The following is a 27,772-nucleotide window of genomic DNA, read 5'->3' as shown; positions in this document are numbered from 1 at the left end:
AAAACCAAAACCAAACTCATAGATAGAGAACAGATTAGTAATTTCCAGAGGCAGGGGTGGGGTGGGCAAAATAAAATAAATAAATCTTGGGGATGTAGTGTACAGCACAGTGGCTATAGTTAATAATACTACATGGTGTATTTGAAAGTTGCTTAGAGAGTAGTTCTTCAAAGTTCTCATCACAAGGAAAAAAATTTATAACTATGTGTGGTGATGAATGTTAACTAGACTTAATATGGTGATCATTTTTTACCATATATACAAATATTGTGCTCCCATTCCTTATCTTACCTGAAACAAAATAATGTTACATGTTATTTATATCTTAATTTTAAAAATTCCAAAAACTATGCTGAAAAAAACTGGAAGAAAATTTTTCATAATTTTAATGGTGACTGTTGCTAAACTGTGATTTAAAAAAAAAAAAACTTTTGTTTACCTTTTCCAGTTTATGTATACTATTTTTATAATTGGAAATTTATTAACTTTCAATATATTCCATTGGCCTTAGCATTTTATTAGAGTTCTAGAGGCATAATGAGTAGGTATTGTTGCTGATAGACATGTTTCTCCCAAGTGAGGTCTCACTTTCATTGCCTCAGTTTATTCCAAGCTATAACAGCATTTCTTGTGTTGATAGCTTTTGGTTTTGTGGAGGGTCCTACTTTCATGAAAACAACACTGACCATTATCCTAAATAACACTAAGCCATTAAGGAAAACCTTTAAAATGCATCTTCAAAATATCTTAGCAACTTGCTAAAATCATACCTGAAGAAAATAAAATTGGAGATGGACTATAGTGTGTATTTCTTACACTAGGCTCTCTTTTGAGTTGTAATAAAGATTTAAAGGTCATGTTTCTACTCCAGATAACAACAGAGGGTCTTCCTTGAGTAGGTCAGTGACAGTATATGCCAACTGTCTGTTCTTTCCTATTTTTATATTTACTCTGCTGTTCATTACTGGTTTTCCTCTGGGTGGTTTTTATTTGTAAGGCACAAACATGTCATATTTTAACTCCTTGCTCTTATTTTCATATTTAGTTTTAAATGGTATAGTTCTTATTTCAATAAAGAATATTTAAGTATATCCTCTGAGAATAAACTGATATTTGCTATTTGTTCTTTCAGCAAGTGTTTTGAGTAAATGACTTACTAAAAATATCCTCTTTTTTTTTTTCTGAATCATTTTAAATGATTATTTCTAAAGGAAGTGTCTTCCTTTAGTCTGGAACCACTGACTCACAGAGATGCTTCCCTGTTTACAGTCATTCTGAGCACCAAACCTAGGGAGCAAATAAATCAAACTATCATCTGAGGAACTTTTGGAAATATAGAAACGAAATGATAAAGAGAAATATTTCAATGCTGGTTCCTTTCATTTTCCTCCTAAGTTTTCACTTTGGCCATTTGCTTTTCCAAACTGGTTGCAATGTCTTCACACTACAGAAACATGTATATTTCAATGGAAATACTGTGGTACTACTGGCTTTGTTACTGGTGTTTTGAACTGGAATATTTTCAGATCATCATTTTGGCATCATGTCTACCACTTACAGAGAGAAAATTTGGAACTGAAACAGTATGTCAATTAACATGTCCTCCTTGGAAGGTACTGGATATCCCACACTTGAAAGGCTCAGCACATTCCTAGAATGTCTTTTTCTTTTGGTGTTACTGGCCTGTCAATGTATGACACCCATACAAATAGCACGATTAAAATATGTACTATTTTTGGGTTCTCTAAAAATAAGATACCTGCAAAAGTGCAATCTAAAAGCAGAGTGGTTTTTTGTTTGTTTGTTTGTTTTTAAGGAAAAATTACTGCATAAGCATTTTCTCAGGTACCACTGTGACACATGACCTGACTGATAAAGGAAGAGGCCTTGCCAGGATGCCAAGACTGCCTACATTTTAAAGGAAATTCTAGTTGCAGAAACAGAGATGTTAACTGGCACATAAGCCATTGAAAGATTTCATAGGTAAAAAGTATTTTGTTTAGAGAAAAGTTTAGTTTGCAAAAAAATAATTCCTGAAATTAGGGAAGACACAGCTCCAATGAGTCTGAGTCACAAGAAATATAGCTCATCACTAACGATATAATTTGAAGATATTCTTAACAACTGGTCAGTAAAAATCAAATAAAAGCATATGATTCTTGAAATATCAGGAGAATTATTTGGATGTTGACCATTTATATGTTCTCATAAATGAGTAAGAAGTGAATGAGAAAAAAGGATTTAAATTTTTTTATATATAATAATGGGGTGAGTGCAATAGCATATGTGGAAATATCATCACTTTAAAGGCAAAAAGCCACAGTTTTCTAATCTATAAAACAGAAATAATAATTTCTATTTTGGGACTTTTTGTGAATTAAATGCACTATTATTTTGTAAGTAGTTTGTCATGGGAATGTTAGGCTGGAACTGGGATGAGACATTAAAAGTAGCTGAATATTGGGAAATTACTTTCATCTCATTGGGGAAAGTACCAAAATGATAATTAAGGAGGTTTGGAAATGAGAACAGGAACACAGTCATACTGGCTACTGTGATATGATATATTGCATTGTCATGAAGAACAGCCAAGAGATAGAAGAGAAAATAAGAATTAAGATGGTTGAATTGAATGGGGGGGTTGAAGTATTATAGGTGCTGAAAGAGATGAAAAATCCAAGCACGACTTGATAAATAAGAAAATTGCCCGGAACACCAGGTATTCACCATCTGATCCTGACTGAAAGAAACAATGAATCATAATGAGCAAAGCTAATTATGGAAGTTGATGGAAGATGTGATCTCTTTTATGATGTGAATTTGAGAGAATGCATAACATAGTTCCCTGCATGAAAATATTCATTACTTGTCCTCAGGATTCATATTTGATTCCCACTGCCTATTTTTCTTGTGACTCAGACTCATTGGAGCTGTGTCTTCCCTAATTTCAGGAATTATTTTTTTGCAATTTTTTTGGATAAAGAATGAATGTCCTCCAGAAGTAGACTCTTATAAAATAAGGATTTAAATGTAAGTATAGCAGGTCCTTAAATAATGTATTTCTGTTCAACGTCATTTCATTATAATATTAATAAGGTGTCATGGGAACTTTTGTTTATGTCAATTAGCCTGTGGTAAAATTGGTTTCATTATACATCATGTCATTTGAAGTTCATTTGAAGTAAGAGGACTTACCGTAGTTTACTTGGAAAGTAATCTCAGGACACTCCATTAGAAGAGTGAGGAAGTGAGAGAAAACAGGGAAAGGACTCCAAAAAGAGTATGAAATGAGCAGGTTACCACTGTGGGCCACTGAGGCTTATTTTTACTGGGACATCTGAGAAATGCTGTAGAATCCCCGTTCTTTATTAGTTGAGGGCTGCTGCTGAGGACATTAACTCTCTATCACCTTCCTCCTAAACATGTTCCTATGACAGAGAAAGCCCTGAAGCAGAGACTCCAAGGTGTTTGTAGTAAAGAACTGTAGCCTGTACAAGAATCAGCCAGTACTGAGGGACGATGAGCAGCACCCTGGTAGAGTCTGCTACAGTGAGTCAGTGAGTGAGTGTGTGAGTTAGTGGCTGAATGAATTACAGCTTCTTTTCTTTGTATATATGTAGGTCATTCAGTCTTCAAATGACCAACACTGAAATGCCAATGCCTAAGTTATTATCCGGTCACACAAATGAACGTTTTATTTATCCTCTTTGTTAACTTCTGATAAGAAATATTTTAGGGGAAAAGAAACTGGTAGGGAAAAAGTCATTTGATGAAGTGTATATAGAATGGGTGATCAAGAGTCCTGGAAGATAAATTTGTGACAGCAATGTTGCTTAGGACAGGCCTTTTTCATGCAGATTCTGAAAATAGCTATCTTATGTGGTAGGATAAATATAATTGTATCCTGGAGAAAATATGAAGCATGTAAACTTCCTCTTTTCTTCTCTCTCTCCCTTCCAAAATAAATATAAAGTATTAAATAGTTTCCCTCATCTTCCCGTAGGATTTAAGAATTCAGGTGATAATGATACAAAGTAGAATCTTCCAATTTAGAGAAAATTAATATTTGTTCCCTCTCTAATTATGGTACTTAGAAAATTTTCTAGGATTTTCAACATTCAACCCTAATTCTATACTTGTCAGACCTTAATAGGAGCCTAAGGCTAGCATAGAAAGTCAGAGCTTGGCTCAATATATTCACCCAGAGAGGATTGTCAGGTATATTGCATTTACTAGATTGTGAATTTTTAGTGTCCACGTTCACTTTTTACCACAAAAATTCAAGAGTACTTATATTTAAACAAGACTGCACCCTCACAAGAAGTGCAATTTGTGAGCCAATTCAATCTTTGGAAAACTGACACATTGAAATAGCATTTTCTTGCTACCTGCTTTTTCTTTGTCTCTGTTAATGTAAATTACTGAATATATCCTGTTATCAAGCTTAAACAGCTAACATTTTAATTTTATTCACTGCTTATTCCAAAAAGGGGGATTTTAAAAATACCTGGAAGTCAGTTGCCTAGTGTGGGTGCTTCAAATTTTATATTTTTTCCTGTTAACTTTTCTTTTATTTAGATGTTGGGAAATAAATATAGTATTTTCTGTTTATCAAAATATCATTAAAATAGACTATTTCTCAGTTATTTTTTCTTTTTACCACTTCGCTGAACTCTGACTCTAATATATAATCACTACATTTTTCTACAGATATTTTTCCTTTTAAATATTTAAGTTAAATGTTATTCCATTTAATTTAATCCCATTAAATATTTTATATTTAAACATTTATTTAATTTCCTCATATTAAAAAAATTAAATGGTCATAATCTCTCTACTTGATTCTGATCTTGCTAAAAAATTATTGTTCTCAATCTTTTTCATAGATTTATTATAATGACTATTTTTTTTTATTAGCTCACAAACCTCTGTGGTATCAATGTCAAAAGGAGATATTACACCCACTAATGATAGGTATCATTTATGGAATTTATACAAAGCATCTGAAAAACAGATATGGTTATGTTCCTAAGGATCAGAACTCAGCTATAACAACATGAAGAAATATTATTCAAAGCATAATAATAATTACTAATACTTCTCCAGGTTATTCTATACTTCTTTAACTTATAACTATTAGATCATGAAAAACAATATTTGTGTTAAAAATCATTGCTACTTACGCAGAATCTTACAAGATATAGAAACTACAGAAAAATATTTTGATAGAGAATATGGTTAGAAAATTGTAAGGAAAATATCAATTAAATCTAAAACATCATGAACCATTACTTTGTCTCAATATTTGTTTCTTTCAGAGTAAAATAAATCCTATGAGATTATGGCATCGGTAAATTTTAAGAAGTCATTTCTAGTTTTTAATGAAAAGTTGTCATATTACCTGGTTTGGATCATTTTGAAACTAGAGTTTCCTAATTGAATGAGGAATATGTAGATTATATTTTATATTTTTCCATCCTTTGTAGTTTACAAGTATTTTTGATAAACAAATGCATGTGCCTGTTCAAAAATTTAAATTTTTCAAAAAATTTGTATAATGAAATGAACTTTTTCTCCTCTGATAACTGTGCCATAGCTTCCTTCCCAGAGTCAACTGATATTAATTTTATATGTGTCTTCCAGATATACATATACATTCACAATATAAGCAAAATTTCATGATCTGTTATATATGAACAACCATTTATCTTTATATGTCCTTGGATTGGCATATTATACACATAGTTTGGTGACTTACTTATTCACTTAATATTTCTTAGATACTGATTTATGACAATAAATTACAATTCTAATCCACTTTAAAAAATAATTATCTAGTATTACATCATATGAAGATAATTTATATGTGCCTTCAGTACCCTATTGTCAGATGTTTGTTTCCATGCTTTTTAGCGATGAACATTTATAGCAATCAACATCTGTTTTTCTACATATGTCTTTGTACCCAGATGGAGGTATTTCAGCAGGATAAATTCCTAAGTGCAAAATTGCTGTTTTCAATTTTTATAAATATTGATTTTGATAACTACCTACCAAGTTCCCTTCACACATAGTTTTTACCAGATAGTATTTTAAACGGGAAAAGTAATTTAAAGTTTATTCTGTTGGCTCTCTCAAAACTTAGTGTCTATACCACTCATTTGTCACTTTGCCTAGATGACTTTACATTTATTTTGTTAGTCCAAAATAGATTTAAAAGTTTTTGAAGGCTGCTATAATGCCTTCCATATTTTGGTATTGCTAACACTAAGTAATAAGGCACGTCTTAGGGCAAGTCCTATTTAAAACTCCTCTAACTGGTAACTTGAAATATTTGGCATTGATACTTAATTATCAAAGTAAATAGATAATCTCAATGATGCTTTAGTGTCCATTTGCTCCTCGTATTAGTAAGTTATTGCAAAAACTTGCATTTGAACAGAAGTGGAAAATGAATAAATAGTAAAAATAGCATGTTTTACATGATATCACATTTGACGTTGCTTTTATATTATTACTTTATTAACTTTATTTTTGAAGACTGCATCTGTGCATCAAGTCACAAAGAATAAAAAGATCTTTTTCTTTTATGAGTCCCTTGAGCAGAGCAAATTCCGAGGCCCTTGCTCTAGAATGTTGCATCAAGAGTTCTAAACATCAAATTAAGCAATATTAAGAAGAAATCCCCATTCTGTGGTATAAGGGAGCTGATTACCTCTTTTGCTAATAGGAACATTAAATTACTACAAAATGGGAGAAAACTGATTGCCTGTGTTAGACAACTGCAAATAGGGCACTAAAGACAGTTTAGGCTCTGCTAGAGAGAAGTGTCTCTCACATCTGAACTGTATACTGAGAAGGCAAGTTGTTTCTAAGTTCAGTTATACCCTTGGATGAGGAAAGAAAGAAAACTATTAAGTTTCACATGTTGTTTGTCTTCAAATATATTTTCTCAATTTAAGATCCTCAGCTATTTCATTCAGTGGAAAGTCTAAAAGAAAAGATTCAAGAAGAATAATGTTGCATTTCTTTATGTCTCAGGAAACACTTTTTATGATAGATTGCCTGTGAACAAGCCCACTATTTTAGACATTGATAAAGTCTTCTTCACATGATAGTTTATATGAGAACATTTCAGATGTGTTTTAGATGTGACTAATTTTAACAAATCTTATTAGCGTTGTATCAACTAGTTATATGTTATAGCCATAGTCTTTTGCAAATCAGGGCCTTTTTGTTTAAAAAGATGGCATAATGTGAGTCTTTGTATAGCTACATTCTTGTTTTTGTAATAACCCACACAAACTTAAATAATGACTATCAGAAATATGTTTGGTTTCGGTGTTTTGTTTTAATGTGAATTACCACTACTATATTTGTTTAATGTAAAGAAGGAAATTTATCATTCAGTGCAATTGTCAATAAAAAGTAATAAAAATTTTTGTAAAAAAAATTGAAGACTTAATTGGATAGCTTTGATTCTTTATTGTCTTTGGTTATGTATACCTCTTAGAGATGTAGATTCATTTTTCCCCTCTAGGATTTATTTATTTGCCTTTTCGGGTTGTGTTGTTACCCTTCTTCCTAACATGGGAAAGAAAGAAAGAAAAGAAAAGAAAGAAAAGAAAGAAAAGAAAGAAAAGAAAGAAAAGAAAGAAGGAAGGAAGGAAGAAAGGAAGGAAGAAAAAGAAAGAAAAAGAAAGAAAGAAAGAAAGAAAGAAAGAAAGAAAGAAAGAAAGAAAGAAAGAAAGAAAGAAAGAAAAGGAAGAATTATGTTGTAAATGGAGTACATTGGACAGATAGATAAAGAGTACTGTGAAATAAACTTAAAAATATAAAAGCAGCTTTGTTTGCAGTGATAACCAATATAACTAATTTAAATATGAGGTTTGTTTACTGCAATAAGCTAAAAACAATTTAAAATTATTTTAAAGAAAATCAAATGGAGATTCAGGCTGTATTCGTAGAATCTGAAGATCAGGCTTTAAGGGTTTATATTATTTAGTGGTGATTGGGACATGTCATTTGTGATACTGCAGGGCAAGTAGCCTCGGGGTGTCATGATATGACATTCTGGCGCAGTAAAGTGAAATTACTCTAAATGACATCTCTGAACTACTGTGGAAAGTTAGCTTTCTGAGAACTTAGTTACTGAAGAAGCACTTGGCTAAGTAACAACAGATCTCTCTGTTATTGCAAAGAGTAATTTCTTTTTTTCTTTTTCTTTTTTTCTTTTTTTTTGCCAGCATTTAAAACACAGCCTCTTACATTTAGGAAGTTGTCAGTCTAAGCAAAAATGAGGAGAGAAGGCAGAGAGCAGTGGGAAATGTGTACTTAAAGACTCATTTAGCTTTAATGGCCATGCCAGGTATGGGTAATATTTAGAAAAAAAAATTGAATACTATACACACAGAATGGAGGGAATTAGTTTTTTATATAGATATGTTAGAACTGGCTCTGTGATATACTGGCAGTTTGAAAATATTTCCTGAAGAAAGGACTGTCAGATTCTGCTCTGAAACCAGTAGAAAAAGACTCAGTCTCAATCACGTTTTTTATTTTGCTTGCAGAAACCCTATAAAATCATGACTAATTAACACTCAACAAAAGCACCCAAAATAAGCACAAATACTGCATAAAGACTTCCTGAAAATATTTGTCCATTCAATAAACATTTTTTTGAGGTCCAGGAGATATGAAGAGCAAGACTAATAAGATTCCTACTGTTGTCAAAATTACATCCTAGTTGGGAGACATACAATCAAGTAAGCATATATATTTATAATGTAATTTCAGATAGTATTAAGTTCTTTGGAGAAAATAAAACAGAATGATGTGTAGAATGTACCTGGTGTGAGGGTGTTGTGGGGAGGGTCAACAATACTCAAGGAAGGCATCCTAGATAAGGAGACATTTATGGGAAAACCTGACTGATGAAAAGGAATCAGCCACATGAAGATTTGGAGGAAGGGCATTCCATACAGAGACATACCAACTGTAATGTCCTTGCAATGGGAATGATCAAACAAGCAAGCAAGCAGCGTGGTGAGAGCAGAGAGAGCTGTGTAGTAGGAGATGAGGTCAGAGAGATAATGAGAAGACCTGCCTATATATGGCCTAAAAGTTATGGCAGATTAGATTTTTGTTCTAAGTACAACAGGAAGCCATTGGAGAGTTATAAGCAGAGTAGTAAAACAATATTTATGATTAAAACGATCATAGTTTCTGAAACTAAGAAATTATCTGGTACAGAACTGGATGAAGATTAAATTGCAGATAGGTAAACTTAGAAGTGGGGAGACTAATTGAAAGTTATTGTGGTGGTCTAGGAGTTTGACAGTGGTGATGGGATTATGATGATTGTAGTGGAGATGGTAAAGTGATTAGATTCAGGGTACATTTGGGAGCAGAGTGTACTTGCTGAGGTTTGGATATAGGGAATGAGGGGAAGAGAGGAATCAAATATCACTTCCAGGATTTTGCTTTGAGAGATTGGTGAGATGGATGCATGTTTTCTGACAAAAGATTGGGGGGTGCACCAATTTATAGGGGAGGAAATTAGAAGTTCGATTTTAGACATGTTAAGTTTAAGATGCCTATTAGATGTCTAAGTGGATCCTGACTACAAGTCTGTCTGTAGTCTCAGCAAATTCGAGAGTTCTGTGGGTAATCAGCATTGTTCTCTTGTGCTTGCTGCCCTGCAGATTCCTAGATTGAGGGAATAATAGGGAAAAAAAATCACTTTTTCTTTTATTCAACAAATATATATTTTAAGCATTTATGCCATAAGCATCATGCCAGGCACGGTGCTAGCAGTTGTAGACAGGGCAATAAACAAGATGGAGTTGTATTCTGCATTAAACTTTTTCCCTTTCAGGTTTAGTTTCAAGAATGTGGGTGAAAATGGATGACTCATTTCCTTTCTTTACTAGCTAGTACAAGGCTGGCGGTCAGTTTGGTCTCTGTTGCATCACATTTCTTTGGTATTCAGTAAAACATTCAGAAGCAGACTTGGTAGCCTGAATGTACAATGTCACCTTTCAAAGTCCATTACTAATGAATACGAAGTTAACAGTACTATTTAATATATTTTTCCTCCCATTATTCATCCTATCCTCTCATTCTTCTATCGTTTATTATTTTATAGAGTACCATAGTAAAATAAATGTCTTTGAGCTTCTGATGATTAATAGAAATGGTTAGATATAGAAATAATTCAGTTTAAGTTTACCAAAGACTCACCAAAATACTTCTGGGTAATTGGTTATTGCAGCCTTCATGGAATTTCATTAGCAGCAAACTGAGATTACTAAAACTAAGAAATTACTTGCTGTTTACATATTGATGTGATGGATTGTGATACCACTTGCTTAATGAAGTTTCTGTTTTCTTCTATAGAATTCTAAACCAAAGAGAGAAGCAGAGATAAAACAAAAAAAAACAAAACAAAAAAAACAAAACAAAAAAAACTTCTCATTTGTGCTTTGAACTAATTCTGGTGCCAATTAAGCTTCTGGTGAATCAAATTTGAGACATAAAATACAGTCAGCCTGACTGCTCAGCTTCACTTAATATCCTGCACCCCCTCAACCTTCATCAAAACTGGTTCCTCCAGTTTCCATTTGAATGATGCTATCATTCGAATGAGTTGTGCCAAACTGAGATTACTGTGTGCTATAGTCATAGTCTGGTTTCCTGTCTGGTGAAGAAGTGTTTCATGGTGGTTAGTAGCACTGGCATTAGTCAATTAAACTAGGATTTGATTCTGGCACTACCATTCACTGTCTAGATGACCTTGGGCAAAACTCTTATTCTTTACCTCAATTTCCTCATCCTTGTTTATGTGTGAGACTTAAATGAGCTAATGTAGGTGAAGTACCATTCACAGGGCTTTTCATAGGCTAGGCATTTGTTTATATATCCCCAAAATATTTGAGTGCCTTCCACTATTCTAGGCTCTGGAATAAAGCAGGGCAAAAGAGACAAAGTCTTCATCTTCATGAATCTTATATTCAGGCACTCCATGACCTCTATTCCTTTCTTTATCATTTTCTTTCCTCCCAGATAGCTCTGGGTAAAATAGTAACATAGGGGAAAAATGTGTATTTTATCGTATATTTTTGTGTGTGTATTATGGCCGGAGTTGATGTGGCTCACCTCAGGCTGTCCTTTCAGGCAGCCTCCATTATGCTCCTTCCCTGCACTGCTCCCCACCACCCCGTTGACACTCGCCTGCTTATTCTGTGTCTTATTCCCTCCCTTCTGTCATACAAGGCAACTTGTAAAGGAGTTTCCCATAACTGATACAGGTCTAACGTATTACCCTAGTGAGGGCTTTGCTTAGTTCCCCAAAAATGAATCTCCAGAAGTAGAATGTTATAATTTTGGGAATGTATGAGACAGTAGAGGGATATGGAGAAGCTGCTGTGTCTGCATGTTCATGAAGCGCTATGTTTTGTTTATTAAACCTAGACTGTAAAATGACTTTCTTCTTCTCTTCCCTTACCTTCCACGTGCTTTTCCACTTCTGTCCCTTTCTCTTATGTTCATGTCCTTCACTTTGCACAAAATATATCCTAAAGCCAACTTGAATGCTATGTCCTCCTCTGGCCTTCTCAGTTGAAAGAAATTTCCCTCCTCTGTACCTCTCTGGCCAGTCTTCCCAGTATTGTCTGCATATTATTTCTTCATCGTGTCTCTGTATCCATAAACTTAATTAAGACTTGCGAGAATGTGAGGCAGATAAAATCCAAGTGGGCAGCCGAAAGCTGAAGCCAGGTCAGGGCCTTTCAGAGATTGAGCATGTCATTTCCTTGCTCCCTCCCTACTTCCCACTCTTTCCTTAAAATTTACTTTTAAAAAAACTGAAAGAAGTTTGTAATATGATCATGTAAGAAACAATAGTTATAATACATAAATTGCAATATAATAATTGTTATTTATAAAAAATATTTACGGTATTATTAAAAAGTAATTTGTGATACACTGTAGGTATCTACTAAGGGGCTATTAAAATTTTACAGTGAACAAGATCTTACGTGTATGCCAGAGACTACATGTACAAAATAATTCAGATTATTAGAAGTTTATTTTGAGACCTTATTGAGTGAGACCCCAGGTAAGTGACTCTTTGGCCCCTACCATGATATATCATATGTGTGAGCAGTTGGGTCGGGTGTAGATAAAATCAGTAACCAAAACATTAGTTGGAAGAAAAATGAGGGAAATCACAGGAGGTTATATAAAAGATACAGGGATAGAATTCTGGGGAAGGGCTGAGACAGTTTTGAGGAATGGTGCTCATATTAGTTCAAGGCTTGGGCACAAAGCTTGAATGCTTTGGGTTTTCACAAAATCAGGGAGGCAAAGAACATAGAGACCTACAAAGAAGGCCTTCCCATGAGAGATTGGATTTTCATAGTGGTGGAGAAAGGGTATCAAGTGATAGTCCTGGTAAAGACAAAGAGAAGAAATTTAAGAACTTAGCATCTTTGGTGGACATGCTTTGGAGTATCTTCACTCATAATCCCTTTCTCTGAGACACTGTTTCCTATGTAGCACTGATAATGAACAGGACCAATTAACTGGTGACCCCCTTACCAGAAAGACAGTCTGCAAAAAGAATGGAGAGGACCGAGAACTTGCGCAGAGAGAAGCAGAAACTAGATGCCATGTGAATCCTGGAGATGAAATGAGTTGTCTCGGTCTCTTGACAATTTCAGTTCCCATGAATCCTGTTGATATATTGGATTCTGTGGATCTACAGCATTATTTGAAGCTCCCTTGCTTTATATTCTATAAGCGAGTCATTGTTTTTTTGCAATAAAAAGAGTCCTGATTAGAACAAGATCTGATACATTGTTGAAAATTGGTGGTCTCTTGCTGTCCCAAGAACTTAAGTTCTTAGTCATAGATATAGGGAGAATTATAACTGTTTCTTCATCTCAGTTAATATAGCTATAGCCAGTTCTTCATTTTCAAAAGGGAGGAGTGTGTGGGCATATTTCATACAGTTGGTTTGGAGCTAAGTTAAGGCAGAAGAAGACAGTTTTTAATGAGGCCTGAATATAGATAGATTGATGGATGTATTGTTTAGGGCAAAGGCTAAGCTCTGAAACAAAGGGACCCTTCAAATACGATAGGTCAAATTAGGTTAAAGTTGATCTCTTTTAAAAGTCATAGTAATAGGTGAGTTCTTCTACTTAAAATCAGTTGTGCCAGTAGTCCTTGATCACATGGTGACCAGCACCATGATCATATAGGAATGGAGGCAAGGCACCAAATGCTTAAGGCCAGAAGCTGAACTTGTCTCACACTACTTATAGTCATATCACATTGGGCCAAAACTCGGTTATTTGACCATATGTAGCTGCGAAGAAGGCTGGCTAAAGTACTCTCTACTTTGTGTCCACATACCCAGTTAAATAACTTTTGGTATTCTATCATTAAAAGAAGGAAAAGGGAGCAGTTACCTCGTGGTTTCAGAGACCACTGGGAAAATTTGTAGTAAGCAAGAGATAGCTGGAGCACCGCCTGCTGAGAGAGTAACATGGTTTGTGTTCTCCTCTCCCTCTTATGTTGACTGAGTTTGGGGTTTTATTCCTTTATTTGTTTGTAGTTTTAATTTGTTCATTAATTTTCTTTTTTAAATGTGTGATTTGTTTTTGTTGTTGGACATTTTGGACCTCTAATTCACTAAAAGGCAATCAAAAATCACACTTAAATGTTATTCACTTTTATATAGCCATTAATCGTTTTATTGGGTATTGAAGGGGTGTCAACAACTTTCCAAAAAAAAAAAAAAAACAAAATAAAAAGGTCAGTTATTGCTGATTTAGCCCTCTGGATACATTAGCAAGGAAAGTATGTTTCACTCTGATAAGCCTCTGAGGAATCAAACATTTCTATTTTAAAGCAGAAAGAAATGCCAGCTACTGGCTGCAGGCAGGGGATAAGTGTAGAATATGTAAAACACACTTTTATAATTTATTTAATTCTTCAAAAGTAGTTGTGTGATAACTCAGCAGGGGGTCATGGTAGGGCAGCATCTATCAAGCAAAATAAAGGCAATCAGATACAGCAAAGCAAAGGAAGGACACAAGAACCTTAAGCTGAAAAAACGAGATATTCATTCTTTTATAGACAGTGTGTCAAAAAGTACATTAGTAGTACATTAAAAATAACCTGACTTTAACTATATGCAAAACTCCTATATTTTTCCACATTTATTTGTTTTTTCTATATTGGGTTTGGGAACAAGGAGCAGAAAAATCAAAGTACTCTGCTATAATCCCTGCTCTTTTGGGCTTACTGACCCATTATGTGTAGGTCGAGGTGATGGGACCTTCTATGACCTCGAGTCAAATATGACTTGCTTTAAATGGAACTCAAAGAAGAAGGTTCCATGAGGTCATATGGCTAAGATTCTTGGGAGAGATTAGAAAGAGTGAGGCGGCTGGGGGACCAGAATGGGGGCTACTTTAGATACACAATGTCATTTGTCCTTTACAATTCATCTGAAAATTGGCTTTTTAGACTCTCTCTGGATTCCAAGGTCTGTTGCCTGCTCTAAATTCAGTACTCTCCTTCCCTCCTGGCCTTGTCTAATGTGTGGTTCTCAAAATACTGCTTTGACCTTAGCTTTGACTCTAGCTTTTGGCACAGGTATTTAGAAAATGTAGAATGCTTCATTAGTTCCAGTTTCTACCTTGTGATCACCTGCGTCTGAATTTCCACCAGAGTTAACCCACTCTTGTGTCTAAACTTTATTTTCTGCCTTAGCATTCATTGCCTCAGGTTTTATGAGCCTGGTTTTTCTCCTCTTTTTATAAACTGCTGTGTTTCAAGTTTATTTAACAGTACAAGTGATGAAACATGCATTTCGATTGTGCAGAATAGACCTGAAAATGGTACAGAAAATTGGAAGAGAAAGATTACCAGAAATTTAAGGTAAAGAATAAAGGTGGAAGTGAGTTCTGAGTGAAGCTTTAAAGGATGAGGTGTGTCCAAGGCAGAATGACAGGTTGGTGATGCCGCGGAGTGAAAGCAGCTGAACATTCTGGTGATGCATAGAAAACAGTGCTGAGTGAGGTGGAAGTGTTTGGAAGAATGTGTTGAGCTGCCCTAGGTCTGAACCCTTGTTCTTGTCTTTAGATACTTGTGTGTATATCTTGCTTTCAGTTTTGGATACCTCCCAGGATGATAGCTTTTGAACTTCCTTGTTGACAGGCTTTCAGAGTCTTGAGAATGATTAGCAGCTTTTAATATACAAGTCTGTTCTTTGGATCATAGACTATATCCATTTTTTGCTCATAAAATACTTAGTATTGACCCTATATTCCTTCAGGTTTCATTTTTGTTCAGTCCTAAGTAGGAGTTCGGTGGGTGAAAAGGGCGGGGAAGATGGTCTTTGAGTATAGAAATCAAAGAAAATTCAATACTAACCTGTAAGGGATTTGTAGTATTGTTAGATAGAGTAAAACAATGAAAAAATAAAATCTTTAAATGTATAAGACAAAAAATACAAGGCTTTGTTTTACCATGTAATATCTCTTTTTAATATCACGTTTTAATTATTAAATAAACTGTCTTTTAGAAAGCTACCACATTGAACATTTTAGAGTACATTGTCTCTGGTTTAGTCACAGAAGAGCACAATTATGGCACTCTCTAGAAGATTTGTTTTTCCAAATGCTCAACACATGGACCCTAAAAGCTAATTGCACGTTTATTTTTTATGCTACATTTGCTGATGGAAGTTATATCTGAAGTTAAAAAATATTTGGCAGATTCATAAGGATGCTTTTAAGACAAAAATTTGACAATGTCCTTTTAGCTTATAATGTCATGCTATGTGTGGAGATGTGGCAATGGAAAATGTCTGTCCAGAGAAAACACTGACACCTGGAAGGCTTCTGTCGACTTCCAACAAAAGCGCTTCAAAAAAACTGCAGATCAGATGCTATGCAAATGTGTTTCCATTTAGCATACGCCATCAAGTACACCGTATCCTGTTATTTCAATCACACTGGAAAATTTTAATACTCATTTTAGGATTTTTTTCTATATGAATACTTATAAAAAGAAATTTCTCTGTTAATTATTTATAATTATTGTTTATTAAAATAACAGAGGCTCAGTTCTGAGCACTCCCAATCATATTGCTATCCTTTCAATCTCTAGTGCACTTTACCTATAGTTCACTGATGCTACTTGTCATTTTTAGCTTTCTTTACCTTGTTTTTCCTCTCTCCCACTTGGCTGTGAATGCCTAGAAGACAGTTTCCATGTTCATTTTATCCACTTTCCGTATAATGTCTTGCTTAAAATTGGTGCTGAAGGGAACAAATTGGGTTGTGACCCTATTCTTTTTCATTTTGTACTGTAAGCTCCTTGAGGTCCAAAGAGAATATCTTAGTTATAACCCCTAGCACCTATTACATTTAGTCTGCAGACGCACTTAATAAATGATTGCCCCATAGATCAGTGGGAATTGTATGCAAATGCTACATTTTGTCTTATATACCTCTTCGTCTTAGTGTTTTATAGAAGAGAAGAGCTGTGTTCAGACAAACCACAGAAATCACATGGAATGGTCCCATTGGTTCTCTAATTACAACAGAAATAGCTGTACAATGTTGCTAATAGATCATAAAGCTCCAAAGAACAATCTGGGACAGGTGAAAAATTCATATTAAATACAGGGGTATATTCTAAAGAGTAATTTTACTCTATATTGTTTTCACATTCATGTTTGAGAGACAAATATGACATAAACAAATTCATTAACTTTTTAAATGATAATTATCAAAAATAATGTGAAGCCTCTTCAACATTGGTATCCAAGGCAGATGGAAAAGAGTTATTTAAAGGCAATCTTTTGGTGATATTATGAGAACAACATCAAGTGGGTTGAGAATGCCACCTGTCACACAGTTGAATCCACATATAAATGTAAAAATTATACCAGTGAGTTACTACCAATTACCTACTATAAATTACAGTTCAAATAGTCAAATATGGTAGCAAAAGCAGAAAAGATTGCATAAAGGACAAAAATGAAAACAAACAAAAAACCTTGATAATATAGAATACGATGTTCAAAATAAATAAAGAATGTGATTTTTAGTTTTGTAATTCAATCAGAATCCCTACTAGGATCTTGTTGACTTACTACATATATCACACAAGCCTGTCCTGATTTGTGGGTGATTGCTTTTTTTTGGATCTGTGTTAGAGGTTGAATTAGTAGGAATGTAAAGAGTTTCTAGTCATCTTTGTTGATATTAGGAAGATAAAACACATGATATCATTTTGCACATATTTCAGAGGCCAATTTTTATAAAAACAAGGAGGCAGCGCCAAGAAAATAAATAACTGAAGCAAGGGCTTTATATAAAAGTAAACTAAATTTGGTATAAAAGGAAAGAAAATTTTTAGAAACACAGATGCATGACAAGAAGACAGTATAATAAATCATCCCAAGATTTCAAAAGTAAATTATTTTACTTGTCTCAAAATTAGCCAAATTTGTTTCAGAATTTTTTTTTGGTAGGGGGAGTTGAGGGGTTATTTTTTTAGAATCTATTTTATAACTATCATAGGTGATCATTTAGATCATTATTCTATGAAGATACAGATTTTTAAAGTTCAATATGAATTTTGACAAAAATAATATCTATATTCTTGAGAAATTATATTAACATTAAATGGCAAAGGAGAGTAAGCAATATTTTAAAAACGGGTTTGATGTCATGCTACTAGTGCCAGAGTGATGGCATCATAATGCAATATCGGTGAGTGGTATACCTGTGTGTGGTGAATGGTGCCAGACAGCTTTGCATAGAGAGCCACAGTAAGGCCAAAGAAAAGAGAGAATAGTAATTTTTATTCCATTTTCCATATCAGTGTTATAATTTCATAATTTCTAAATTCTAATCTGGAGTTATTTTGTAATAAGCATCTCTCACTTTGTTCTCTTTCCAATTTTTATAAAATATGTGACAAAAAAGCATAAGTACTAGTTTTGTATTTCTGTTGCTTAATGATGATGAACTACTAATTCAGTTGATTCGGTATGTTATTCTAACTTTCTACTTGTTCAGAAGGCCAGGCAGCATTGAGGTTTGAGCCCTATCTTTGGAGAGTCTCATTCAATCAAACAGGGTTAGGTCTGGGAAATCCATTTATTGACAATCTTCTCAGATGATTCTGACAGCCAGCCAGGATTTTAAATCCTGAAGTGTGTCCTCTTTTATCTCTTCTTGTGCAGAAAGCACAGTAATATTTCCCTTGAGATTAATTAATCTCAATAATTAATGTATTATCTCTTCTACTTCACATATGCATTTTAAGGTGGGCTTCAATGTGTTAAAAGAGAGTATCAGTTCTCTTTTGAGATTCCACAACTTCTGGAATTATTTAAGAATCCAAGTGGGGTGGTTTACTCAGTCCAAAAGGTCCAGTCTACTTCCCAAGGCCAGTTGAAGAGATAACTAGCGAGTCTAATCAGTTCACTACTCCGTGTGTTTCTAGCAGTTGCACTGTATTTGATGGATGCTTGCAGTCATCCCCTTGGAGGATAGATCCTTGTTTAGGCCTAAGCTCCACAGTTAGGCTTTCTGGTTAGAGCTCCCTTTATATCATACTTACATGTTTGCTAAAACAATGATGGTTGTGAGGTCTTCAAGATTAATTGTGTGTGTGTGTGTGTATGGGTGTGTACTCTCTCACAAATTTGTAGACCTTCATGATAAACTTATCACTTCGGCCCAGCCTACCCTTTTCTTAGGGTGAGTTAGTGTCCTCACTGGCTAGCAAAGTAGCTCTCAAACTTTAACTTGCACTAAAATTACCTAGAGGATTTGTTAAACACAGATCACTGGGCCCCAACTTTCAAGTGTCTTTCTCAATAGGTGTTATGGACTAGATTGTGTCTCCTCAAATTTATATGTTGAAGTCCTAACCCCAGTACCTTAGAATGTGACTATATTTGGAGATAGGGCTTTTAAAGTGATAATTAAGGTTAAAAGAAGTCATAAGAGTGGGGCCCTAATACAAGATGACTGATTTTTTTTTTAAAATAAGAACAGGAGAAAATTCCAGAGATGCTCAAACACAGAGGAAAGGCAATGTGAGGACTCAGCGGGAAGGTGGCCATCTGAAAACCAGAGAGAAAGAAAACTCAGGAGAGACCAAATCTGTGGACACATTGATCTTAGACTTCTGGCCTCCAGAACTGTGAGACAATAAGTTTCTGTTGTTCAAGCTACCTGGTCTGTGGTGTTGTGTTATGGCAGCCATTAGAAACTAATACAGTAAGGTTGATGTGGACTCAGGAATTTGCCTACTAAGTTCTCAAATGATGCTGATGTTGCTGGTCTGAGGACCACACTTTGTGAGCCACTGGACTAGCAAATCTTTGACTTGTTTTGAAAAACTATATTAAACTAATATAAATATGGTACTTGCCATTCTGAGTAATATTGAATGATCTAAGCTTCTTTTTAGTTTTCCCTGCTACTCTCTTTAGTTCTGAGGTGCTGGGTTTGTCTCCAAAACCACAATTCTGAATTGGGAGTAAAATAGAAACTTATTAGTTAAAAATAGAGTACAAAATAAAAACTATCAATGAATTGCTGATTTAGAGTAGTGCAAGGGTACCGTAGGAAGTGATAAGAAGAACATTAGATTGGGAATCTGGAGAATTAGGAGTCTAAAAACTTGGATGTGGCTTGATTCTACTCTTGGCTATCAATAGGACTGACTGGGATAAACTTAAGAATTAAGGTTACTTTTTGTATAAAGATGGCATTAGATTATATGGTCTTTAAAGTTTCATAGAGTTCCAATATTTTATGATTTATCCAATAGCTGTTAATGAAATCTTGAGAAGTGTGATGGAGAGTATCTAATATTTTAACCTTTCCCCTTTCTCAAATCAGTGAATGGCCAATGATATAGTAATAATAATAGTAAATATTGGGATCTTCCAATGGGGCACGTAGTAAATAGCACTCCTCTTCCTTATTAATAGAGGCCATGTTGGAAGATGTGGCTCTAAGTCTTATGTACTAATCATGACAGTTCTAAATTAGAATGGGCCTCCCAGGTAAAATTTAAGGCACAAAAAAGCAGAACGTCTTTGTTCTAGATGATTTTGGTGGCCATGTGTGCTTCTTGGTGCTGAGTGTAAACAGTTATTCTTTCCAAGTTTACTAAACAAAGAAGTTTTTCTCCAGAGGCTGAGCAGAGAAAATAGAACATGTAGAAAGGCCAGTGCAGGTCTCTGGATCTAGAAAAGACTCTCTTTAGTGAAAAGATAAGCTCTATCTCCCATAGTCCTCACCATCCCATGTAGTTGATGAAGTTTGCAAAGATAAACCACTTACCCAGGGTCACACAGCTGAGAAAGGCAGGGAGCCCTATTCTGACTACCTCCAGAATTAGCATTCCTAACTACTCTGCCAAAGGTTTAGCTGCAGAACCTGAAACTGGTGGTGTGTGTGCAAATCCTCACACTGATACATAAAGAAGCTAAGCCAAGATTAAAAGCCTGGACGGACTTCAACTCTGATAATCAATCATCACAGCAGCCATTTTCTTTGTGTATATGTTTATGCAAGTTTAAGGGAAGAAATATATCTTGCTTTTCTGATTCTTCATCCCATTCCATCTTGATTGGCCTGAAGAATGCTTCAGATTTACTTGGTATATTCCTGCTATTGAAGAACTGTAGTAGTTTTTCTTTTTATACAAATACAAGACTATTATTCTACTCTATTAAAATTCAGAGATAGTAGGCTAAACAACATAGAAGCACATTATTTCTCATCATTCACAACTATTCTTCTTTCTAGTTAAAATGTATCCCATATTCTTTAGAGTCTGAGGGAGGACTACGCCCCTTTAAATCTCACCAAAACTTTTGAATTTAGAAATTAGATGAAAATAGAAGTTTATGAAAGTTCATATTCACACACACACACACACACACACACACACACACACACACACACACACAAATGCTAGTAACAACAGATGCCTCTGCTTGCAGGAACAGATTTATCCTAAATCTGGATATAATGAACTCTTTTTCTTTCATTAGAAAAGCAGATCTTTGGCCAGATTTGGAGGAATATTTCTCTCTCGTGAGTTAACAAAATTATTTCAGCCTGTATTTTAATTATGTAAAATGATGGAAATTTAATTCTTCATCATTTTTTAGATATTTCTATATAATATTCTCTAGTGTCTAGCATAAGGCTGACATATAGTCCCATTCATCCGGCCATTCTTTCATCGCTCCTGGCTTGAGTCTTTAACAAATGTAATATTTTAATATTTATATTACCAAGCATTTAGAGAATTTCAGGTTTCAAGACATTCAGAGATTATTATAGCACGCATTACTATTAGGTTAACTAGCTTACTGATGACACAGTAGATAATAATTGGAAATTTTCACTTTATTTGCTTGTCAATATATAATGCTAGACAATTTTTACGGGTATGAAAGACTATAAGAATGGGGTAAATAAGGAAAACTTGCATTGTTATATAACAAACACTTGATCTTTGACATACTCATACATTTTATATGTTCCTATTAAGTGAAATTTGGGTATAATTTCTGGAGGAATGGTAGAAATAACTGACATTGTCCTTTCTGTTTTATATGCTATGCTAATTTATCCCCAAATTAAATCACACAATTTAAAAGGGCAATATTTTATATAAGGGTTTTAGCAAGTACTAGATTATTGGATTATCAGTTGTACTATTCTTTCCCAGTCGTTGCTAATCTTTCCCTCTCACTGGGAAAGTTAGACTTTTCTTTTTTTCTCTTTTTTCTTTTTCCAAAACTTTACTCAAAAGGTTTAATTTTTAAATGCTTCCATATAGTTTTCTCAGTGACATACCATTTTTTACATACTATCTTAGCTCTTAACTTTAACAACTGTACTTTAACTGAATGAAGTTAGTTTTCTATTTAAACTGCTTGCTTGGTATTCTAACGTGTACTTTTCTGGCTACTGGAAGTGAATTGTTAAAGAAATTGATTCCTTTTGATGAAATTAATACATGAAATGAAATCACTCATTCATTTGGCATATAGTTATTTAGCATCTACTATGTGCAAAGAGAGTGTAGCTGCCACAGGAAGTACAATGATATGGTCGTTTACCATAAATTTCTAGGAGTCAAGGACCAGGTCTAGGACAATATCACAGTTTTGTCCTCAATACTGGCTGTGATGCTTGGCATGTGGTAGGTACTTATGAACTCCTTCCTGAGTAAATGAATATCTGATATGCCTTAATCTATCACCTAATTGTTGTCATTTGTATTGTTTTTTCCACAAATTTTTAAAAAGAAAATGTTTTCCATAATTATTAATTGATTTAAATAAATTTTGGTTCATAAGTAAAAGATAATGAAGATAATGAGCCTGTGCTATGTAAAATTTATCATTCCTAAAGTCGTTAACAACCTAATAGCAACATTATATGTCACAAAAGACTATTCCCAAACGGTTCGAATTTCTCGTTAATAACTTTCTTTTTAAAATCTCATCATTTTCTTATAAAGAACAATAAATTAATGGAACCAAAGCACAGAGTTTTCTAATCTGTGGTGCTCAGAATGAGGAGAAAACGAGAATGCCAGGGCTTGGAATGGCAGCTAAGCTGAAGACTTGAAGTAAGTAGTGCTTTCTCCACATTTACATGGGAAGAAGGGTGTGATAACGAAGCATGAAGTCTGTTTGGGGGCTTGCTCACAAATTCTTCTCTAATGTTCATTTAAGTACATGTGCACTGCTAAGGTTGGAGAGACAGGCAAGTTGAGGAGATGTAGCCAAGGGACAAAGCTAGAGAACGTGCTGTAGTATTACGTTCCTGTTCTTACAAAATGAGGGTCGAGTCACTTGTCCCTAAGATTAGAAGGCAAGTTTTCAAAAGTATTATGCTCAATTTCCAGTGTCTATTTTGCAAACAGAATACAAGTAAAAGTTTTTTCACTTAATACTATAAGAAAATCTAAACTTCTTACCATGATGCATAAGAGCCTACAATGAACTATTTCTAGCCAAATGTCTGATCATCTCTCTTATCACTCTCCCCTTTTCATGTAGTCTTTATGCCATGGACAAGCTTCATAAAACCTTTCCTGCCCACAGGGCCTTTATACTTGCTATTTCTCTTCCTGGAATGTTCTCCTCAGATCTCCCCATAGCTTCCTTCCTCTCATCTTTGGATCTCTGCTCAAATGTCACCTCCTAGCATGACCATCCCTGGTTACTATTTAAAACAACTTCACTGCTTCTTCGGCACTCTACTCTTGTGCAGGCATGGGCTTGTTTGACCTCAGATCCTGTCCTTGCCGATCTGTGCCCCTGGGCTGTTGGACAGTGAGGCTGACCACTTGCAGGCCATATTTTCCAGGCTGGTATGTCAGCTGGCTTCCTATTGCATTTGACCAATGGGTGGCACTGATGTGGAGATGGATAGAATTTCCCTCCCAATTCTCTCTCTGTAGTAGTATCTCCCGCAGTCCCTTATTTTTCCACATGTGGCTCTAGCTTAGCTTACTCCTTCAGGTGCAGAATGGTCTAGCTTCTCCCCGATAACCCCAGTACCTAGCATTTGGTTAACATGACCTCCTTCCTTTGTCCTTCCAACCTAGGACTGGTAATAACTTTCTGCTATTGCTAATCTCTGGAAAGTCTCACTGTGCTGTTTGATTCTTCAGCTCTTCCACTAATTCATTACCTTTGTTTGAAATAGAGTATTTCCTTGATTGTATACTGACTAATATAATCTTATCACTCTGCTTTATGTTTTTAAAGATCCCTATCGTTATCTGCAATTATTTTAGTTAATAACTGTGCTGTCTGTGCTACACTGTAGTGCTACTGTTTTACCTTAGCAGAATGTAAGATGTGAGAGGACAGATACTTTATCTTATTTATCACCGTGTTTTCAAGATTTAGCACAGTGCTTGGCACATGGTAGTTGCTCAATAAACATTTTCCGAGTAAAATAAAAGTCTGGATGAATTTCTGCAGGTTTTAAATAGAGTACCAGTAGTGGTACACAGTGTTCTCCTGCTAATTAGTTATTTAAACACCAAACCTAATGAAAAGGCCATTATTTTTTTTCTAATCCAAATGGAAATATGAGTGTTTTAATTTTTTAGAGGAGGGTGAGAAAAAGCATCTATGAAGTTTGATTCTATGAGGGTCAGTGTTCTAAGCTGGATCAAGAGTTTTATAAATCCAAATGGATTATTCCTATAAAGCTGTGGTGTCCCCATTCTTAACAAATGGTCTTTTATATATGGCTATGTATGTACTTTTGAATCATAATTCTAATAAGGGCCAATTGTTTGATTCATTTGACAATGCTGTGATTCCTTCCAGTTTGGGGAACATCTTACTTTGCAGACAAAATTGATATATTATGTTCCATCCTAAACAATGTCCTACTAAATATCACACAGATTTTATTCTGTTGGTGGCATCATCTTTAATAATTCTACCATTGAAGTTGTTTTCAGTTTGCTAAAGACAAGGCTTATCTTGGAGACCTGTAAAGTTTTTGTGGAATAATCAAGATCCAATTTACAGTTTGGAAAGTAGCTGTGGAAAAGCTACTGAAATACTATACTTATTTATTGGTTTATTTGTGAATCTTCCTACCTACCTACCTATTCATTCATTAGTATACATTCATTAGTAAACATTTCTGCCTCCAATTCAAAAAATAGTTTTAAAGGTACTTATAGCAATACATGTCATATACAGGATAAAGAGAATGAATGAATAGTTATGACAATTAGAACAGAAGTAAATAGAACAGCAAGAGAAATTGGATATAAATTTACTATACAAAAAGCATATCATAATATTCTTAATAGTTCCTAGAGGTAGGTCAATAGTTGGTTCTGAGCTTTCTAACAACCAAAACAAAGAAAAAATCTGATGATTTACAAGTTCACAGTGTCTATAAGGCTAACGCATAAAAAAAAAAAAATTACTCAGGAGAAGCTAAGCCTTTTCAGGGACTTAAATTTGAAAAGATTTCCAATGGGTTCTACTAAAAGGATACTGTATATCCTCCTTTAAGAGTGACAAACATTGTGTGGTCAAGAAAACACAAGGGAAGTGTGAACTATGATTCCAAATATGGTAGGATATCAGAACTGGATAGACAGATCTTGTCATTGTGCCAGCACAAATGAGCTGAGGCTGTGCCTTAGAGAGAAAGTCTGATAGTTTTGTTATATATCATCTAGTGAAGGCTTCTAATTTGATAGGTAAGGCATCTGGCTTCGATAAATAGCTTTCTAAAAGGCTTGCAGTGTATATGAAATGCAAGAGTTAGGATTCTAATTCTAATCAATGTCTCTGACTCCATAGTCAGTGTTTTATAAACAAATTAGATGAAAAATACAACCTGATTTTATTTCCCCAGTTCCATAATTCAATGATAGATGGAGAAAGGCTAAATATAGGTATAGCCTAGGCTGTGAGTCTGCAAGTTGGTAGGAAATGAGGAGCTTAGATGTGCTGGAGTTAAAAAACAGGAGTTTGCCAGAGGAGAGAAAGAGCAATTGGGCCGGGGGTGGGGGTGGGGTGGGGAGGGGGTCTAACTATGTAATTGTCTAACCAATATACTGTATAATTGAAATTAATAATAAAATAAATTTTATAAAATCAAGGAATTAAAAAAAACGAACAGGAGTTTGAGTGTTAGTGTGGTCATGTAGAAAAGAAAATGGATGTTGAATCAGACATACCTGGTATAAATTCTATCCCTGCCATCTCCCAGTTGTGCGACTTAGACAAGTTATTTATCATTTTAGAGATTCCAATTTCTTATCTATAAAATAATAATAATGTATACATTGAAGGATTATTTTAAAAATGTAATTACATGTGTATAACAATTGGCAGACAGCAAGTACTCCATGATGCTAGCCTGTACTGTAATTATGATTATTATCGGGTCAAAGAAGTAATTAAGAAAGCAAACAATTCAATGCATATATAGAATTTGAAGGTCAGGACAGGTAAGAAATAAAATACCGGACTGGAAATAGAAAGTCACAAATTATAAAAGACAAATCTAAACATAAGATCAAGAAGCCATGGGTACAGGAGGCAGCACAGCCAGGCAGACAAGATAACACATTCTAATTTTCCAGAATGGGAAAGGCTTGATTAAATCGAGAATGGCTCGATTTAATGTACCATTATATTTAATTCAAGAAATTTTCATTTGCTTCCTCCTGGCACAGGAGCCTGTCCCACCACTTAACCCACTTAGGGGACTGATGTTCATCAAAGTGAAAATGAGAGCAGAGCCTGACCTAATGGGATAAACAATGCTACTGCAAATCTCATCAAAGGAAACACATACAGTATTTTCCAAAGCTAATTTTGAGTATACATACATTCAAACTCATGCATCCCCCCTTCACAGTGCTAAGCATTTGTTTTAAGTTCTGAGTAACGTTGAGAAAAAGGAAAGCAAACAAAACAAAAATCCATTCTTGCCTTCTTTTAACTTATAATTAAGTAGGGGAGACAAATACAAATATGAAACAAATTAAAGTAGATAATTGTATATTATGGCAAGTGTTATGAAGGAAGTTGGTGGTAACTGTTCAAACTTTGGTGTGCTATATACTACATTAAAGTCTAACTGCTCGTAAAACGACAAATGAAGAAAACGACGACCAAGATGAAACAGCACAAATTGAGCACTGTTTATCATTCATCATTTTAAATTTAAATATTAGATTGATTTTGTAGTCAACATGCACAATATCGAGAATTTTGATTGCATTTTAAATAGAAAAAAATCTTCATGTATATATTCCCAAAATTAATTTGTTAAAGTTAGTTTAGCATTGCTATTTCTAGTTTTGAAATGAGGAAACAGAGCTACATAAGGGATAACAACAATCTTTATGACTAAGTATTATAAAATCAAGTGCCAAAATCCTTGGTATGTCATCCAGAACCTTCGCAAATAGTTCCTCACTTTCCTTCAGATTTATTTTTTACTTCCTTCTTCATAAATGATATATTCTCATCTAACCCACTACTTCAGAAGTATACCTTACAATGAAATGTCCTCCTTTTCCGTTTTTGCTCATTTTCCCCTCACCCAGTAGAAATGTATTCTTTCCCTTTCCTTCTGAATATTGAAATCCTAGTTATCACAATTTCCCTTCCTTTATGGAATCTTCTCAAGTTTCCCTAATCAATTAATTGCACTTTATTTATACTTCATTTTTGGTTATTGAATCAAGTTTTTGCATGTGTCCCCCCACCCCCCGCCCTCTGCCCGCCCCTTCACAGTGCTAAGCATTTGTTTTAAGTTCTGAGTAACAGTGAGAAAAAGGAAAACAAACAAACAAAAAATCATTCTTGCCTTCTTTTAACTTATAATTAAGTAGGGGAGACAAATATAAATATGAAACTAAATATATAATTGTATATTATGGCAAGTGTTATGAAGAAAAGCAAAAGCTTACTAGGAATAAGGCTAACAAGGGAGACCTATATAGATTTAGGGTGAGAGGAGTGGGAGAGACTTTCTGAAGTAATATTTAAGCTGAGAGCTGAAAGTAGAATATCTTTTTATTGCAGTTATTTGCATACTTGGGTATTCCCCTGCTGGATTTAAATTCCTGTGTGCATATTCATTTTTATCTCCTCTACAGGATCTGCCACAGGATCTTGACTGTTGGCAGGTTCAAT

The 27,772-nt window shown here is 34.5% G+C and overlaps 1 protein-coding gene across 1 annotated transcript in view; it reads right to left on the bottom strand.

Annotated features, from left to right (window-relative positions):
* Positions 1-27,772, bottom strand: part of LOC111731501 — a 404,500-nt gene that overhangs the window by 87,585 nt on the left and 289,143 nt on the right. The window contains exon 4 of the mRNA XM_023523163.1: positions 10,328-10,402. Within this exon, the coding sequence (XP_023378931.1) occupies positions 10,328-10,402 (75 nt within the window). The remainder of the gene's footprint in view (positions 1-10,327; positions 10,403-27,772) is intronic.

The sequence above is a fragment of the Pteropus vampyrus genome, unplaced genomic scaffold, assembly GCF_000151845.1.
Source record: "Pteropus vampyrus isolate Shadow unplaced genomic scaffold, Pvam_2.0 Scaffold11, whole genome shotgun sequence".
NCBI classification, from domain to species: domain Eukaryota; kingdom Metazoa; phylum Chordata; class Mammalia; order Chiroptera; family Pteropodidae; genus Pteropus; species Pteropus vampyrus.
Note: the sequence above shows the minus strand (reverse complement) of the source record. Positions and strands in the feature narration are given on the sequence as shown.